Below are 18,748 nucleotides of genomic sequence, written 5' to 3' on the forward strand. Positions count from 1 at the left end.
TATTATTATTATTATTATTATTATTATTATTATTATTATTATTATTATTATTATTATAACTGTAATAAAAACAATATCATAAATATGTTATGGACATGAACATGTATGCAACAGCACTGCCCTCTGCTGGTGAAAGAGGAGAACAGCAAGTTTAACACCATCACCGGTAAATATTGCCTAAATATTAAATGACGTATATTATTATGCAGCATATACAATAAAATGGTAATTGCCATTTTTGGTGCAGTGTGTATTTCGCCTTAGGGGGGTTGACGTTAAGCCCCACCCCCCCCCACACCCCTCCCGTCCGCCTTTGTCTGCCCCCACACTCCCACCTCCGCTCCCCCGCAACAATAGAGGCACGCGCACGAAACGCGGCCGTGCACGAGACAACAAGGCTGGCGCAAAAGGATGGCGATGGCGGCCCAAGCCGTACGGTTTGATTGAGGAGCTCGAAGGAAACGTCAGGATGAGCGCACAGAGGCACGACGGACGTGATGTTCCTGTCACCGCGACGGACTGACGGGTGACCATCAAGGCAATCATGCCGGTCCGGAGGGGTCACGTGGCGCCACACAACACTTTTCTCGGAGTGCTAATTCGGAAATTCGAAGGACAAAGTGAGTGGAGGAGCTGTGTTCAATGTGTTAAATGACAAAAATATTGACCTTGCGTTATTTATTTTCGTATTATTATTTTGTATTTTTGTATAACACTGCTCTATGAATGTTTGGAATGCTAAAAGTGGCTACATCTCATTTGATAAAATGCACTGAAAATCAATTGATAACCAGCAGGGTCATCCCTGAGTACATTCCACCGTTAGCCAGCTAGCATAGATGGATTCCACTTTCCACCAGCTGCTTATAATGATCTTGTAGACACACTAGCTTTTGATAAAGTAGCCTTTTTGTCTTACTTAGCATACATTGCATACCAATTTTCACCCAATACTGTACCCACTATCAGGACAGGGGTCTTTGTCAGCACTTAGGGTTGGAGGACCCTCAGACATACCAGTTGTATCTCTCCATGTCAGAACAAGAGCCTAAGTGAGTGTGAATGACAGCACCGCCATCCCAGATAGCGCTGACCGCATACTCGGAGAAATACTACTAGTAGTATAGTATACTGCAGTTCATATAGGCTTTTTGTTCACAGACAAGAACTTCATCATCGCCAACGCCCGTATGAAAGATTGCGGCATCATCTACTGCAACGAAGGCTTCTGCAAGATGACCGGCTTCTCCCGGCCGGACGTCATGCAGAAACCGTGCACGTGCGACTTCCTGCACGGCCAGTCCACCAGCCGACACGCCATCGCCCATGTGGCCCAGGCCTTGCTGGGCTCGGAGGAACGCAAGGTGGAGATCACGTACCATCGCAAGGATGGTGAGCGTTAAATAACCGTTTAACCGTTCTACTCCAAAAGTCTTACAGTGTTTAATTTGATACTATTTCACATTAACGGTATTTTGTGCCGTGTCGTATCATGTTATGACAGTTCATAGTACGATGTTTTGCACTATGGTGTTTTGTGTTATGATGTTTTGTGTAATGACATTTAGTGTTCTGCTGCCATTTTGTTCTGTTCCAGATGAAAAATATCCACTCAAAATGGCTTTTATTCCGATTGGTGACGGTCTGACAAAGTGTTTGAAGGACAAGATGAGATGATGTTGTGGTTCCAAGCAGCCTGTCTACCTCCTCCCTATGGGAACGCGAGCACGTCGCTGCCCAATATCTAAAGAATTTCAAGCACGTGCTTCATATAATCCTTGAGCGATAAGCAAACAGCGCAGAGCGGGATTAGCTGCTGGTGTGGCGTTACTCGAACATGCGGTTCTAGTGTGGCATGAATCAAACACACAAGCACGGCGAAGTAGATAACGGGTGATGACAGGACATACTCGCTATGTTGAGGAAGAACTGGGATCTGGTCCTCCTCAAAGAAGAACTTTGGTCCACTTGTTTTGGCGGATCGGGTGTTTTGGAAAAGGCGAACAAGCGTATTCCTATTGGAGTGTTTGAGGACACACTCGGGCCTGATATCAAAACATAACAGCAACAGAAATTCACCAAAACCACACCATCACAACACCAAAACAATTATTAAGTTCCAGGTGTGATGTCATTCCCTCACTCTGGAAAAAGACCAAAACTTTACAAAAGTTAACATTCAATGAGCGCTTTTATCATAATAAAAAACATCACCTAAATCATTCATTCATTCATTTTCTACCGCTCATCCTCACGAGTGTCGTGGGGGTGCTGGAGCCTATCCCAGGCGGGGTACACCCTGGACTGGTGGCCAGCCAATCACAGGGCACATATAGACAAACAACCATTCACACTCACATTCATACCTATGGACAATTTGGAGTCGCCAATTAACTTAGCATCAAACTCAGCACCGAGATGGCCGGGGGTGGAATTGAACTCGGGTCTCCCAGCTGTGATGCATGCGTGCTAACCACTCAACCACCGCACAGCCATCACGTGAATCATAGTTACGCAAAATGCTCTAACGCCAATCATAACATGAAACATTGTAACACAAAACGCAATAACAGGAAAACATAATGAGTCAAAAATAACGCATTAATGGCGATAACTACTTTTTCATTAATTATGATAAATATGTTTGCATAATTAATGTATGCACATTGGTAAAATATCATAACACGAAATGTAAAACAAAACCTCATAACACAAAAAAGGAGCACTTGATTTTATCCGAGCTATATTATCAGAATTCCCGGTATGATGTCATCATTCCCTCATAGTATCAGCCCAATAATTATCATGCACAATATAATTTTCCAAAAATTCCAACTTAATTTGTTGTTTTATTGTTTCTGGTATTCTAAAATAACTTCTTTTGAATACTTCCTTTTGTGTTATCAGTCATCAGTAGAATAAATAATGCTAACGGCCAGCACCCGGTCCTGGCGTGGAGAACTGCTGCGCCATCTGGGTGAAGAGAGATTAGCAGGTAGCTTCCTAATCCAGGTAGGAAATGAAGTAGGGAATCAATGAAGTGGAAAATGTTTGACTTTGAAGGCTTAACTTTTGACACGCTGCTCTTGTGCAACGCTGCAGCACGTAATAAAGACCAACGAGAGGTCCGTTTCTGAACGCAATCGCTCCTCACGCAGGCTAATGAGCGACGGTGATTGCGTTTTGTGTTATGACGTTTCCTGTTCTGCCATTTTGTGTGATGTTTTGTGTTACGGCATTTTGGGTTGTACCATCTTATTTTTCCATTCTCATCCAGGATCCAAGTTCCTTTGTATGACGCATATCATCCCAATGAAGAACGAGGAGGGCCTGGTCATGATGTTCATCCTCAGTTTTGACTACATCCTGGAGAAGGACAGTGGCGACTCGCAGGAGAAGCTAAACCGTGCCTCCCCATCCAATGCCGACCAGCGTAAGACAGAAAACTCTTGCTGTGTTTAGCTAAAGCCACAATCTGTCCAATGTGGCTAAGCATTCAGAAGAAGTCACTTCCTGTCCGCCACTTACAGCAGAAGTCGTATTTGTCCTTTCATGCCACTCTCTGCTTCTTCAGGCAAAGGTCGATTCTTCCGTTTCCCGGTCTTGACGCTTCTGGGCATCAGAAAGCAGTCCCTGCCCCTGGAAGACCCCAACGCAGTAATGGTGGACTCCCCTCGGCACAGCGACAGCTCGGCGACAACGTGTGACCGCCGATTCGCAAACCCTTGTCAGAGAGACAGTCCCTCCTACGCCAACGACACTCGCTCCCTCATCGCCCAAAGTCATCTTTCCATCCCCGCGTCTGATCCTTTGGATCACTCGTCACCCCAAATTCCTTCGGACGCATTCGGCACAGATGAGGCCTTCGTCAAGGAGGATCCACTCGGGGCCTCTTCGCCCATCCCAAGCTGCACTCGGTCGCCATACGGAGAACGTGTATGTCAAATCCGGAGAGCTTCCTCCCTCCATAACATGGAAAGGTTTAGAGCCAACTCCAAGACCACATTCAGGGATCGACATGTCAGTGAAGGTAGGTCATCCAAACAGGTTGTGGTCAAAGACTAGTTTGGGCAGCTCTTGTCTGGACTCTGGGCAGCAGACTACCCACAACAGTCCAGACTGGAGCTGTCCTATCTAGTCTTTAAGCAGTATCTAGTCTTTGTCATTGTAACAATGGTCGTGGATGGACCTGAACCCAAGATGGCTGATTATTTCTTAGAGGTTAAATTATAGATATATCCTATCTCTAGTCTTTGAGAATGTGAGCTCGGATAAGAGTCGTAGTCTAGAGCCCAGAGTCCAGACTGGAGTTCCCATCCGAGCAGGCGTCATCAGTTCATGCTCAAAGACTAGATAGGACAGTTATAGGCTACACCCCAGAGTCCAGACTAGAGCCCTCATTGCCTAGAGTCTAGACTGGAACTGTCCTATCTAGACTTTGTCATTGTAACAATGGTCATGGATGGACCTGAACCCAAGATGGCTGATTATTTGTTAGAGGCTAAATTATAGATATATCCTATCTCTAGTCTTTGAGAATGTGAGCTCGGATAAGCGTCGTAGACTAGAGTCCAGACTGGAGTTCTCATCCGAGCAGGCGTCATCAGTTCATGCTCAAAGACTAGATAGGACAAATTATAGGCTACACCCCAGAGTCTAGACTAGAGCTCTCATTGCTGAGAACCTAGAGTCTAGACTGGAGCTGTCCTATCTAGTCTTTATCAGCTGTAACAATGGTCACGGACACACCTGAACCCAAAGTGGCTGAGTTGCACTCGTTATTTTTTAGAGGATAAATTACTGATCTGTCCTATCAAGTCATAATTATCAAGGTTTCAACTCAATGGTTTTACAAATCCAATTCAAAACTACATTGCCACTTGGGTGGATATGAGTTTTTGAGTGGTCCTTGAACGCACCGTTGTCCCACACTGCACATGCTGTGTTTTCAGCCTTTTTCTGGCTGGTGTGCGGCTTCTCCGGTAGATGTTGTTCCTGTGTTTGTCCTTCTGTCTCCATCTTTGTTCGTATATTCTGAGCTTCTAAGAGTACGCCGGACTAGAGCGGAACAAAAGCCCTTTCCGTGGCGGTAGATTACATTTTGGAGTTGACGCAAGGTGATGAGGGATTACAATGCTGACCTGAAATATTCCAAATCGGCAGGACTTGTTCTCTACCCCGGCAAGCCCTTCAATGTGGGACCGAGGAGACCTTCGGCGTCTGTCTGACACTTTTACTAAAGAAATGTAGCATTTTCAATGTGTTTTTTGTGGGTTTGATTTTTATTTGTTCTATTACTTTTTAAAGTTTTTTTTTCAATGTTTGTTTATTTTCATCATTTTTAACACTTTATTTTAATTGATTTCTGCACTTATTTTTTTAAGTCATTTTTATTTGTACTTATTTGTACAATTTTGTTGTACTGATAAATCAGTTTTACACTGCTTTTTATTAATTCTTTTTTACACTATTTAAAAAAATATTTTTGCACTTTTTAAAATTTATTTTTATTTATTTGTACTATTTTTTTACACTTTCTAAAATATTTTTCTACATCCATTCACACCACTATGTAATATTATGAGGGAAAATAATCTCATGTTGGTGGGATAGAGTCGAAATATTAGAGAATAAAGTGGTGACGTTACGTCTTCTATGATGTTGTGTCTCCCAGGGCCGCTTCGACGGATCAAGTCCAGCCTGCTGGGCTCCACCTCGGACTCCAACCTCAGCAAGTACAGCGCCATCAACAGGATTCCCCTCATGGCGCTCAACCTGGCCCAGGCTAGCGACCAGAGGACGTGCCCCGCCTCCCCACCGCTGTCCTCGTCCGAGAAAGCCATCCTGACGCCAAAGGTCAAAGACCGCACGCATCACGTCACCGATAAAGTCACGCAGGTATGTTGGTTTTGTGGCGAGAATAAACTCTGAATATTATGATGGGAATAAGTTCCAAATATTACAAGGAGAAAGCGCCAATAGTTAGGGAAAAATAACTGCAAAAACTTTTTAAAATAGCTGTTGTACTCTTAACGAGTTAAAAAGTTACAATTTTCCAAGAATACATTCGAGAAAGTGGAAATAGTTTGGGAAAAATGACTGCAATTTTTGTTTTAAATAGCTGCAATTTTCCGACACTAAAGTCCAAATATTCTGCAAAACATTTATACTCTTAACAGCTAAAAAAGGCTCAATTTTACAAGAATAAACTCTGAATATTACAATGGGAATAAGGTCCAAATATTTCAAGGTGAAAGCTGGAATAGTTGGGGGAAAAAATCAGCAAAAATTGACAAAAAATAGCGTTAATTTAATGAGACTAAATTCCAAATATTCAGCAAAAAATGTGTACTCATAACAGCTAAAAAAAAGGCAAAATTTTACAAGAATAAACTCTGAATACTACGATGAGAATAAGGTCAAAATATTTCAAGGAGAAAGCTGCAATAGTTGGGGAAAAAATCAGCAAAAATTGACAAAAAATAGCGTTAATTTAATGAGACTAAATTCCAAATATTTTGCAAAAAATGTGTACTCTTAACAGCTAAAAAAAAGGCTAAATTTTACAAGAATAAACTCTGAATATTACGATGGGAATAAGGTCCAAATATTTCAAGGAGAAAGCTGCAATAAAAAAATGACAAAAAATAGCATTAATTTAATGAGACTAAAGTCCAAATATTCCGAGAAAAATGTGTACTCTTAACGGGTAAAAAAGTTTCAATTTTCCGAGAATAAACTCTGAATATAATAACGTCGTTTTAGTTACATAAAGTGTAAATATTTTTTGGGGGTGTGGTCGTTTAAGCGAACCAATCAAAAGGTACAATTGTCGTTTTCAGGTTCTTTCGCTGGGTGACGACGTGCTTCCCGAGTACAAGCTCCAGAGCCAGCGGACGGACAAGTTCACCATCCTGCACTACAGCCCGTTCAAAGCCGTGTGGGATTGGCTCATCCTGCTGCTGGTCATCTACACGGCCGTCTTCACGCCCTACTCGGCCGCCTTCCTTCTCAACGACGCGGAGGAGCAGCGGAGACAGGAATGCGGGTACTCCTGCTCGCCGCTCAACGCGGTGGACCTGATCGTGGACATCATGTTCATGGTGGACATCCTCATCAACTTCAGGACCACGTACGTCAACATGAACGAGGAGGTGGTGAGCCACCCGGGCAAGTTAGCCATCCACTACTTCAAAGGCTGGTTCCTCATCGACATGGTGGCCGCCATACCCTTTGACCTGCTCATCTTCGGATCCGGATCAGACGAGGTGAGACATGGGAGGGTCGGGCGCCGAAAAACGACGAACAAATAATCCAAACTCTTGCATCTCAGACCACAACCCTGATCGGCCTGCTGAAGACGGCCCGCCTCCTGCGTCTGGTGCGGGTCGCACGCAAACTGGACCGCTACTCCGAGTACGGCGCCGCCGTGCTGGTGCTGCTCATGTGCATCTTTGCCCTCATCGCTCACTGGTTAGCGTGCATCTGGTACGCCATCGGGAATGTGGAGAAACCATACTTGGAGCACAAAATCGGCTGGCTGGACAACCTGGGCGTGTCCATAGGTGACGCTCCGATCCGTCACATGGGCCTCGGATTTTGAGCGCTCGGTCATTCTGTGCTTTCCGACTCTAGGGAAGGCCTACAACTACAGTGACCCCAGCTCGGGGCCGTCCATCAAGGACAAGTACGTCACTGCCCTCTACTTCACCTTCAGCAGCCTGACCAGCGTCGGCTTTGGCAACATCTCCCCCAACACCAACTCGGAAAAGATCTTTTCCATCTGTGTCATGCTCATTGGATGTGAGTCAGATTGTCATTATTGCCTGCTTATTAATAACTCATGCGGTTAAAAACACAGCAAAAATAGAAAATGTTAGCCTGCTACACTGAGAATGCTAACATGCTATAGCCCCAAGAACCGTCACTTGACTCGTTTTTTCTGGTCCCTCAGCTCTCATGTACGCCAGCATCTTCGGGAACGTGTCGGCCATCATCCAGAGGTTGTATTCCGGCACGGCTCGCTATCACCTCCAGATGCTCCGCGTCAAAGAGTTCATCCGCTTCCACCAGATTCCCAACCCGCTGAGGCAGCGGCTGGAGGAGTACTTCCAGCATGCCTGGACCTACACCAATGGGGCAGACATGAATATGGTAGGAGAATATGGCATTTTCACACAAAAATGACAATAATTGACATTTTATGAGTAGAAAATCTGAATTTTACAAAGAAAATCCAAACTAGACAAGAAATGAACGAAGCTTATTGAAGTGTCTTTTTTCCTGTCTGCTTTGTTGCAAACGGAACAATGGCGCCCCCTCTGGTAAGAGCAGGAGGTACACGGGTACATGTCTTCACCTTTACACCAAATCCATTGAAAATCCTACAATCATATTAAAAGAACACATAAAAAATACATATTTTTATAAAAATGCATATATAATACACACAGTGGAACCTCAATATTTGTATTTTATTGATTACATTTTATTTACTTTCATTTATTCAAATGTATTAAAAAAAATCAAAATTATGACTATATAGTACATACAGTGGAACCATTTTTGTTCATCATTTTTCAAATGTATTTATATACACTAAAATAAATATATACAAATAAATATATATGTATTTGTAAATAAAAAATAAATATTTTATTTTTATGTAATTTTTTTATTGATAAAATTGTATTCTTTAATAATTGTAATTATTATAATTAATTACAGGAATTATACTAGATCTTAAATTTTTTTTTAAATAAATATGTAAACTTACTTCAAAAATATATTTCATGATTTTATTTTTTGTTAAAAGATATTTAAAAATATTTCAGGATTTTATTGATATTGTTTTTGCATGACTTTATTTGTGATATTTCATTATTTTATTGTATTTATTAAGAGTATGTAATGGTGCAGGTCCTGAAGGGTTTCCCCGAGTGTCTGCAGGCGGACGTCAGCCTCCACCTGAACAAGAACCTCCTGCAGGGCTGCAAGGCGTTCTGCGGCGCCTCCAAAGGTTGCCTTCGGGCGCTGGCCGTGAGGTTCAAGACCATGCACGCGCCCCCTGGGGACACACTGGTCCACAGCGGGGACGTGCTGGACACGCTCTATTTCGTCACCTGCGGCTCCATTGAGATCCTCAAAGACAACGTTGTGGTGGCCATTTTGGGTGAGTCCCTTTTGTGGCGCTGCTGGTGACAAGTCGGGACTCCCCCCAACCTCCTTCTCTTTCTCTCGCTCCGAAGGCAAGAACGACATCTTTGGCGAGGAGATCCGCGTGCACGCAAAGGCAGGGAAATCGTGTGTGGACGTGCGAGTGCTGAGCTACTGCGACCTGCGCACCATCCGGCGGGACCAGGTCTTGGAGGTGCTGGACATGTACCCCGAATTTGCTGAGCATTTCCTCGCCAACCTGGAACTCACCTTTGACCTCTGCTATGAAAACTCCAAGGCATAGTACCTCCTTCCCACACTTCCCGAATATTTCCACGTACTTGGAATTATCTTGCAATTTTGCTTCATTTCAGAAATGTAGTATTTTAGCATTTTAGTAGATATTATTTGTCTAATTTCCAGTAATATTTTTTTACACTTAGTAGGTATTATTTTACTTTTTTACGTAATATACCTTACATTTTAGTACATATTATATATATATAGCTGATAATGGAGTGTGTAATGTTTTGAACATTTTGCTAAGGTAGCTTACATTTTACTGTGTATTATTTTTTGGATCATTACAATGGGAATGCGTTTCATCCGTGTGCTATGAACAGACGTCATCATCATCAGCATCATCATCATCATCATCAGTGGCGAGTCGGAGGACGAGAGCCTCACACAGAAGGAAGTCTCTCTCGGGTACGTTTTGGAAAAATGACCCATAAATGTCAGTATTGGATGATTGATTTGGAAATCCCCGCCTTGTTCTGCCAGGCGGCCAACGGGAGGGGCCCGCTGTCGGCGAGCCGGGACGCCGCTGGGGCTGCAGGCTCGACGGCCAGCACAAACGCTCAAAAGGTGACGACATTTTCATGTCAAATAAATAAAATTAAAATACAGTAAAAATTATAATAAGTAAAACCAAATTAAAGTAAAAATATTTTTTTCTACCAACAAAAGTAAATACTTCTATTTTTTGCCATGATGCCAAATAAATAAAATAAAATGCAGTAAAAAAAATTATAAGTAAATAAATAAAATAAAAATACAGTAAAAATTAAGTAAAACAAAATAAAAGTAAAAATAACATTTTCTACCAACAAAAGTAATACTTCTTTTTTTGTCATAATGCTAAATAAATAAAATAAAATACAGTAAAAATTATAAATAAATAAAATAAAAATACAGTAAAAATACAGTAAAACAAAATTAAAGTAAAAATAACATTTTCTACCAACAAAAGTAATACTTCTATTTTTTGTCATAATGCTAAATAAATAAAATAAAAATACAGTAAATTATAAGTAAAACAAAAATAAAGTAAACATATATTTTTCTACCAACTAAACTAAATACCTCAATTTTTTTTTCTCAAAATGCCAAATAAAATAAAACTAAAAGTGTTTCTGCCAATAAAAGTAAAACTAAAAGTAGAAATGATTATTCATTAGAATGTGAAATAAATAGAATATCTTTGATGCCAACAAAAGTTACAGGTGATGAAGTCTAACATAAAAAAGTGAAATAAAAAATATTTTTGTACCAACATTGAAAAAAAAAATGTCCCTTGCCCCTCCTCCTCGCCACGCCACGCCAGCCGGAAGGGACGATGACGCAGACCTCACTTATGGAGAGGCGGAGCGACGACTGGACCGGCTGCAGCGGCACCTTGGCAGGTACGATCTACAGCTACTTCCTGTTTGAGAAAGAATGGTGACAATCACAAATGCATGAATGACAATATATGATCAATTCATTTTTCAAAACTCCAACTAAACGCATTATTGCCTTCTGATTAAATGCATGGATTTGTCAAATATTTGAATATGATTATTATTAAGGCGGCTGTCAATTAATTGTAAGAAATGCAGTTAATCGCAACATTACCTCCTGATTAACTTGCACTGATTTAAACTATTTAATTACCGGTGCTGTCACTTGATTTTTTTTAATGCAATTAATCGCAATTTGCTGCCCTTCGATTATTTTTTTAATCACATTACCTTCTGATTAAATGCATGGATTTAAAAAAAAGCAAAGAGTGGCCCCCACAGGCTCTCGGTTTCAGGTGTCAGTCCACACGCTGTGAAGACCAGATACCTGACCTGAGAACGGATGCTGTGTTGCGGTCTTTGGTCTAACAGGCTGGAGTCCCAGATGACGGCGGACATCCAAGCCATCCTCCAAATCCTCCAGCGGCAAACCGCCGCCGGCCCTCCTTCCTACGGCTCCGGCAGCCCCGAGGACCAGAGGCCACGGTAGACTAGACTGTTGACCGGCGTCAAGTCCTGGGACTCTAAGAGACCTTGGCTTTCCTGATCCACACGGAGTCTTCCAGATGCTCACGTTGCCGGATGATTGAACCGGAAACGGACGTGAGGCCCTTTGGTCTAGGATCAGACCTCAGACCTGTTTGTGACCCTCGGCTTCCTTGGGATCTGGTCCTTCACTGACGTGGAGGGAAAGAAGACCTGCTGATTTTCTAACTTGGAAGTCGACACCATTTTTAAGAGGAAACAAAAAATAAAGCTTGTAAATGAATTGAGTGTTGTCCATTGTGTGTGTGTGTGGGGGGGGGGGGGATAAATCTTTCCTCCATGTTTGATATGGATGCTGTATGGTATCATGTACCCGGAAACGACAGACTCAATTGACGTGATTTTGCCCCGCCCACACGCGAGCGAGCCCGCCTGTTTTGCTTTGTCTCATCATCCATGACCACCATGATCACCGCCGTCACAGTCCGAAGCTCCGCTGTCATTTCCGGGTACATGATACCCTCTCGAGGCGCACAGAGCCCGGCTTTCCAACGCTTCTCGCCGGAGGTCCGCCTGGTCGACGCGGCTTCCAGCGGTACTTCAGGCTCAGTTTGAGGACCTGCTAGCTTAGCTTAGCTGCTAGGTTAGCGCCAGGATTTCCAGGTAGGAAACCAGGAAACTCCAGGTGTTTTATTTCGGCTGCTAAGTGCCTGTCCGCCTGTCTCTGGTGAGTATAGCAATGTTTGTTGTGTCCAAATCAATAAGGGTACAACAAAAACAACGTTGGATTAGCAGTGAAGCTACAGGCATGACGCTTGGTACAAATAAATGCAGGAAATGATTTGGAATAAAAGTGTAAATACATGTCACAAGATGAAGCAGCTCATTAAACATGTGCTTAAAGTTATGGAAGTGAGTAGGATGCTAACTTGCTAATTGGGTCAAATGATGAAGTTCATGTTCATGTTAAAGGTTAAATAACTTAATACTGTTCATTTCAATCTGAAAAACATTATTTCACTCCCCATTACTTCTTTGCTGTTTTATTCTTATTTTATTTATTTATTACTGAATGATTTATTTATTTTCTTTATTCTTGATTTGTTTATTTATTTTTTCATCTCATTTTGTGTAGGAAAATAAAAAATGAAGATATTTGAGAACAGTGGAATGTTTTATCAGAGCTTTTCTTGTGGAAAACCTGAACCAAAGCACTGAAAAAGCGGAAGCAAAAGCATTGAAGACACTTTTTAAATTCTGTTTTTAATAAATGTGTTGTTTTTTTTGAATGGCGCAGCCTCACCCAGACCCGAGCTCCAGTGGCCCCCAGGTAAATTGTGGACATGATGTATAGTAAGGCTTTTTTTTAGGAGATGATCTATAGTAAGGCTTTTTTCTGGACATGATGTATAGTAAGGCATTTTTTTGCATTTTTTGGACATGATGTATAGTAAGGCATTTTTTTGCATTTTTTGGACTTGATGTATAATAAGGCATTTTTTTGCATTTTTTGGACATGATGTATAGTAAGGCATTTTTTGCATTTTTTGGACATGATGTATAGTAAGGCATTTTTTGCATTTTTTGGACATGATGTATAGTAAGGCTTTTTTTGCATTTTTTGGACATGATGTATAGTAAGGCTTTTTTTGCATTTTTTGGACATGATGTATAGTAAGGCATTTTTTTTTTTCATTTTTTGCACATGATGTATAGTAAGGCATTTTTTTGCATTTTTTGGACATGATGTATAGTAAGGCATTTTTTTGGACATGATGTATAGTAAGGCATTTTTTTGGACATGATGTATAGTAAGGCATTTTTTTGCATTTTTTGGACATGATGTATAGTAAGGCATTTTTTTGGACATGATGTATAATAAGGCATTTTTTTGCATTTTTTGGACATGATGTATAATAAGGCATTTTTTTGCATTTTTTGGACATGATGTATAGTAAGGCTTTTTTTGCATTTTTTGGACATGATGTATAGTAAGGCTTTTTTTGCATTTTTTGGACATGATGTATAGTAAGGCATTTTTTTTTTTCATTTTTTGCACATGATGTATAGTAAGGCATTTTTTTGCATTTTTTGGACATGATGTATAGTAAGGCATTTTTTGCATTTTTTGGACATGATGTATAGTAAGGCATTTTTTGCATTTTTTGGACATGATGTATAGTAAGGCATTTTTTGCATTTTTTGGACATGATGTATAGTAAGGCATTTTTTTGGACATGATGTATAGTAAGGCATTTTTTTGGACATGATGTATAATAAGGCATTTTTTTGCATTTTTTGGACATGATGTATAGTAAGGCTTTTTTTGCATTTTTTGGACATGATGTATAGTAAGGCTTTTTTTGCATTTTTTGGACATGATGTATAGTAAGGCATTTTTTTGGACATGATGTATAGTAAGGCATTTTTTTGCATTTTTTGGACATGATGTATAGTAAGGCATTTTTTTGCATTTTTTGGACATGATGTATAGTAAGGCATTTTTTTGGACATGATGTATAATAAGGCATTTTTTTGCATTTTTTGGACATGATGTATAGTAAGGCTTTTTTTGCATTTTTTGGACATGATGTATAGTAAGGCTTTTTTTGCATTTTTTGGACATGATGTATAGTAAGGCATTTTTTTGCATTTTTTGGACTTGATGTATAGTAAGGCATTTTTTTGGACATGATGTATAGTAAGGCATTTTTTTGCATTTTTTGGACATGATGTATAGTAAGGCATTTTTTTGGACATGATGTATAATAAGGCATTTTTTTGCATTTTTTGGACATGATGTATAGTAAGGCTTTTTTTGCATTTTTTGGACATGATGTATAGTAAGGCTTTTTTTGCATTTTTTGGACATGATGTATAGTAAGGCATTTTTTTTTTCATTTTTTGCACATGATGTATAGTAAGGCATTTTTTTGCATTTTTTGGACATGATGTATAGTAAGGCATTTTTTGCATTTTTTGGACATGATGTATAGTAAGGCATTTTTTGCATTTTTTGGACATGATGTATAGTAAGGCATTTTTTGCATTTTTTGGACATGATGTATAGTAAGGCATTTTTTTGGACATGATGTATAGTAAGGCATTTTTTTGGACATGATGTATAATAAGGCATTTTTTTGCATTTTTTGGACATGATGTATAGTAAGGCTTTTTTTGCATTTTTTGGACATGATGTATAGTAAGGCTTTTTTTGCATTTTTTGGACATGATGTATAGTAAGGCATTTTTTTTTTCATTTTTTGCACATGATGTATAGTAAGGCATTTTTTGCATTTTTTGGACATGATGTATAGTAAGGCATTTTTTGCATTTTTTGGACATGATGTATAGTAAGGCATTTTTTGCATTTTTTGGACATGATGTATAGTAAGGCATTTTTTGCATTTTTTGGACATGATGTATAGTAAGGCATTTTTTTGGACATGATGTATAGTAAGGCATTTTTTTGCATTTTTTGGACATGATGTATAGTAAGGCATTTTTTTGGACATGATGTATAATAAGGCATTTTTTGCATTTTTTGGACATGATGTATAGTAAGGCATTTTTTTGCATTTTTTGGACATGATGTATAGTAAGGCATTTTTTTGGACATGATGTATAATAAGGCATTTTTTTGCATTTTTTGGACATGATGTATAGTAAGGCATTTTTTTGCATTTTTTGGACATGATGTATAGTAAGGCTTTTTTTGCATTTTTTGGACATGATGTATAGTAAGGCATTTTTTTGCATTTTTGGACATGATGTATAGTAAGGCATTTTTTGCATTTTTTGGACATGATGTATAGTAAGGCATTTTTTGCATTTTTTGGACATGATGTATAGTAAGGCATTTTTTGCATTTTTTGGACATGATGTATAGTAAGGCATTTTTTTGCATTTTTGGACATGATGTATAGTAAGGCATTTTTTGCATTTTTTGGACATGATGTATAGTAAGGCATTTTTTGCATTTTTTGGACATGATGTATAGTAAGGCATTTTTTTGGACATGATGTATAGTAAGGCATTTTTTTGCATTTTTTGGACATGATGTATAGTAAGGCATTTTTTTGCATTTTTTGGACATGATGTATAGTAAGGCATTTTTTTGGACATGATGTATAATAAGGCATTTTTTTGCATTTTTTGGACATGATGTATAGTAAGGCATTTTTTTTTTCATTTTTTGCACATGATGTATAGTAAGGCATTTTTTGCATTTTTGGACATGATGTATAGTAAGGCATTTTTTTGGACATGATGTATAGTAAGGCATTTTTTTGCATTTTTTGGACATGATGTATAGTAAGGCATTTTTTTGCATTTTTTGGACATGATGTATAGTAAGGCATTTTTTGCATTTTTTGGACATGATGTATAGTAAGGCATTTTTTTGGACATGATGTATAGTAAGGCATTTTTTTGCATTTTTTGGACATGATGTATAGTAAGGCATTTTTTTGCATTTTTTGGACATGATGTATAGTAAGGCATTTTTTTGGACATGATGTATAATAAGGCATTTTTTTGCATTTTTTGGACATGATGTATAGTAAGGCTTTTTTTGCATTTTTTGGACATGATGTATAGTAAGGCTTTTTTTGCATTTTTGGACATGATGTATAGTAAGGCATTTTTTGCATTTTTTGGACATGATGTATAGTAAGGCATTTTTTGCATTTTTTGGACATGATGTATAGTAAGGCATTTTTTGCATTTTTTGGACATGATGTATAGTAAGGCATTTTTTTGCATTTTTGGACATGATGTATAGTAAGGCATTTTTTGCATTTTTTGGACATGATGTATAGTAAGGCATTTTTTGCATTTTTTGGACATGATGTATAGTAAGGCATTTTTTTGGACATGATGTATAGTAAGGCATTTTTTTGCATTTTTTGGACATGATGTATAGTAAGGCATTTTTTTGCATTTTTTGGACATGATGTATAGTAAGGCATTTTTTTGGACATGATGTATAATAAGGCATTTTTTTGCATTTTTTGGACATGATGTATAGTAAGGCATTTTTTTTTTCATTTTTTGCACATGATGTATAGTAAGGCATTTTTTGCATTTTTGGACATGATGTATAGTAAGGCATTTTTTTGGACATGATGTATAGTAAGGCATTTTTTTGCATTTTTTGGACATGATGTATAGTAAGGCATTTTTTTGCATTTTTTGGACATGATGTATAGTAAGGCATTTTTTGCATTTTTTGGACATGATGTATAGTAAGGCATTTTTTTGGACATGATGTATAGTAAGGCATTTTTTTGCATTTTTTGGACATGATGTATAGTAAGGCATTTTTTTGCATTTTTTGGACATGATGTATAGTAAGGCATTTTTTTGGACATGATGTATAATAAGGCATTTTTTTGCATTTTTTGGACATGATGTATAGTAAGGCTTTTTTTGCATTTTTTGGACATGATGTATAGTAAGGCTTTTTTTGCATTTTTTGGACATGATGTATAGTAAGGCATTTTTTTTTTCATTTTTTGCACATGATGTATAGTAAGGCATTTTTTTGCATTTTTTGGACTTGATGTATAGTAAGGCATTTTTTTGCATTTTTTGGACATGATGTATAGTAAGGCATTTTTTGCATTTTTTGGACATGATGTATAGTAAGGCATTTTTTTTGCATTTTTGGACATGATGTATAGTAAGGCATTTTTTGCATTTTTTGGACATGATGTATAGTAAGGCATTTTTTTGCATTTTTTGGACATGATGTATAGTAAGGCATTTTTTTGGACATGATGTATAATAAGGCATTTTTTTGCATTTTTTGGACATGATGTATAGTAAGGCTTTTTTTGCATTTTTTGGACATGATGTATAGTAAGGCATTTTTTTTTCATTTTTTGCACATGATGTATAGTAAGGCATTTTTTTGCATTTTTTGGACTTGATGTATAGTAAGGCATTTTTTGGACATGATGTATAGTAAGGCATTTTTTGCATTTTTTGGACATGATGTATAGTAAGGCATTTTTTGCATTTTTTGGACATGATGTATAGTAAGGCATTTTTTGCATTTTTTGGACATGATGTATAGTAAGGCATTTTTTTGGACATGATGTATAGTAAGGCATTTTTTTGCATTTTTTGGACATGATGTATAGTAAGGCATTTTTTTGGACATGATGTATAATAAGGCATTTTTTGCATTTTTTGGACATGATGTATAGTAAGGCATTTTTTTGCATTTTTTGGACATGATGTATAGTAAGGCATTTTTTTGGACATGATGTATAATAAGGCATTTTTTTGCATTTTTTGGACATGATGTATAGTAAGGCATTTTTTTGCATTTTTTGGACATGATGTATAGTAAGGCATTTTTTTGCATTTTTTGGACTTGATGTATAGTAAGGCATTTTTTGGACATGATGTATAGTAAGGCATTTTTTGCATTTTTTGGACATGATGTATAGTAAGGCATTTTTTGCATTTTTTGGACATGATGTATAGTAAGGCATTTTTTGCATTTTTTGGACATGATGTATAGTAAGGCATTTTTTGCATTTTTTGGACATGATGTATAGTAAGGCATTTTTTTGGACATGATGTATAATAAGGCATTTTTTGCATTTTTTGGACATGATGTATAGTAAGGCATTTTTTTGCATTTTTTGGACATGATGTATAGTAAGGCATTTTTTTGGACATGATGTATAATAAGGCATTTTTTTGCATTTTTTGGACATGATGTATAGTAAGGCATTTTTTTGCATTTTTTGGACATGATGTATAGTAAGGCATTTTTTTGCATTTTTTGGACATGATGTATAGTAAGGCATTTTTTTGGACATGATGTATAATAAGGCATTTTTTTGCATTTTTTGGACATGATGTATAGTAAGGCTTTTTTTGCATTTTTTGGACATGATGTATAGTAAGGCTTTTTTTGCATTTTTTGGACATGATGTATAGTAAGGCATTTTTTTTTTCATTTTTTGCACATGATGTATAGTAAGGCATTTTTTTGCATTTTTTGGACTTGATGTATAGTAAGGCATTTTTTTGCATTTTTTGGACATGATGTATAGTAAGGCATTTTTTGCATTTTTTGGACATGATGTATAGTAAGGCATTTTTTTTGCATTTTTGGACATGATGTATAGTAAGGCATTTTTTGCATTTTTTGGACATGATGTATAGTAAGGCATTTTTTTGCATTTTTTGGACATGATGTATAGTAAGGCATTTTTTTGGACATGATGTATAATAAGGCATTTTTTTGCATTTTTTGGACATGATGTATAGTAAGGCTTTTTTTGCATTTTTTGGACATGATGTAT

At 38.0% G+C, this 18,748-nt stretch overlaps 1 protein-coding gene across 3 annotated transcripts; it reads left to right on the top strand.

Annotated features, from left to right (window-relative positions):
• Nucleotides 1-342: 342 nt before the first annotated feature.
• LOC131137651 (potassium voltage-gated channel subfamily H member 7-like) lies at nucleotides 343-11,692 on the top strand. Of its 3 annotated transcripts, XM_058085841.1 has the most exons (16): nucleotides 343-620; nucleotides 1,162-1,392; nucleotides 3,278-3,433; nucleotides 3,575-4,030; nucleotides 5,675-5,898; nucleotides 6,843-7,048; nucleotides 7,127-7,268; nucleotides 7,334-7,565; nucleotides 7,636-7,803; nucleotides 7,955-8,155; nucleotides 8,918-9,172; nucleotides 9,249-9,454; nucleotides 9,780-9,864; nucleotides 9,940-10,023; nucleotides 10,763-10,841; nucleotides 11,310-11,692. In XM_058085841.1, exons 1-16 carry the CDS (start codon nucleotides 545-547, stop codon nucleotides 11,425-11,427), a joined length of 2,919 nt encoding a protein of 972 aa, XP_057941824.1. In that variant the 5' UTR covers nucleotides 343-544; the 3' UTR covers nucleotides 11,428-11,692. The 3 variants fall into 3 exon arrangements, with proteins under 3 accessions (XP_057941824.1, XP_057941823.1, XP_057941825.1); XM_058085840.1 differs by having other exon boundaries at nucleotides 6,843-7,268; nucleotides 7,955-8,154; nucleotides 8,920-9,172; XM_058085842.1 differs by lacking the exons at nucleotides 8,918-9,172; nucleotides 9,249-9,454; nucleotides 9,780-9,864; ... (1 more) ...; nucleotides 10,763-10,841; nucleotides 11,310-11,692 and adding an exon at nucleotides 8,335-8,566 and having other exon boundaries at nucleotides 6,843-7,268; nucleotides 7,955-8,154.
• The last annotated feature ends 7,056 nt before the right edge of the window (nucleotides 11,693-18,748 follow it).

This window comes from Doryrhamphus excisus, chromosome 10 (assembly GCF_030265055.1).
Source record: "Doryrhamphus excisus isolate RoL2022-K1 chromosome 10, RoL_Dexc_1.0, whole genome shotgun sequence".
Classification (NCBI taxonomy): Eukaryota; Metazoa; Chordata; class Actinopteri; order Syngnathiformes; family Syngnathidae; genus Doryrhamphus; species Doryrhamphus excisus.

What these genes read in the sequence shown, in the direction of transcription:
- LOC131137651 (XM_058085840.1), top strand. Translation starts at nt 545, where the DNA reads ATGCCGGTCCGGAGGGGTCACGTGGCGCCACACAACACTTTTCTCGGA. An exon ending in GGATCGACATGTCAGTGAAG is followed by an intron (nt 4,031 to 5,674) that starts GTAGGTCATCCA and finishes TGTGTCTCCCAG; the next exon opens with GGCCGCTTCGACGGATCAAG. An exon ending in CAGAAGGAAGTCTCTCTCGG is followed by an intron (nt 9,865 to 9,939) that starts GTACGTTTTGGA and finishes TTGTTCTGCCAG; the next exon opens with GCGGCCAACGGGAGGGGCCC.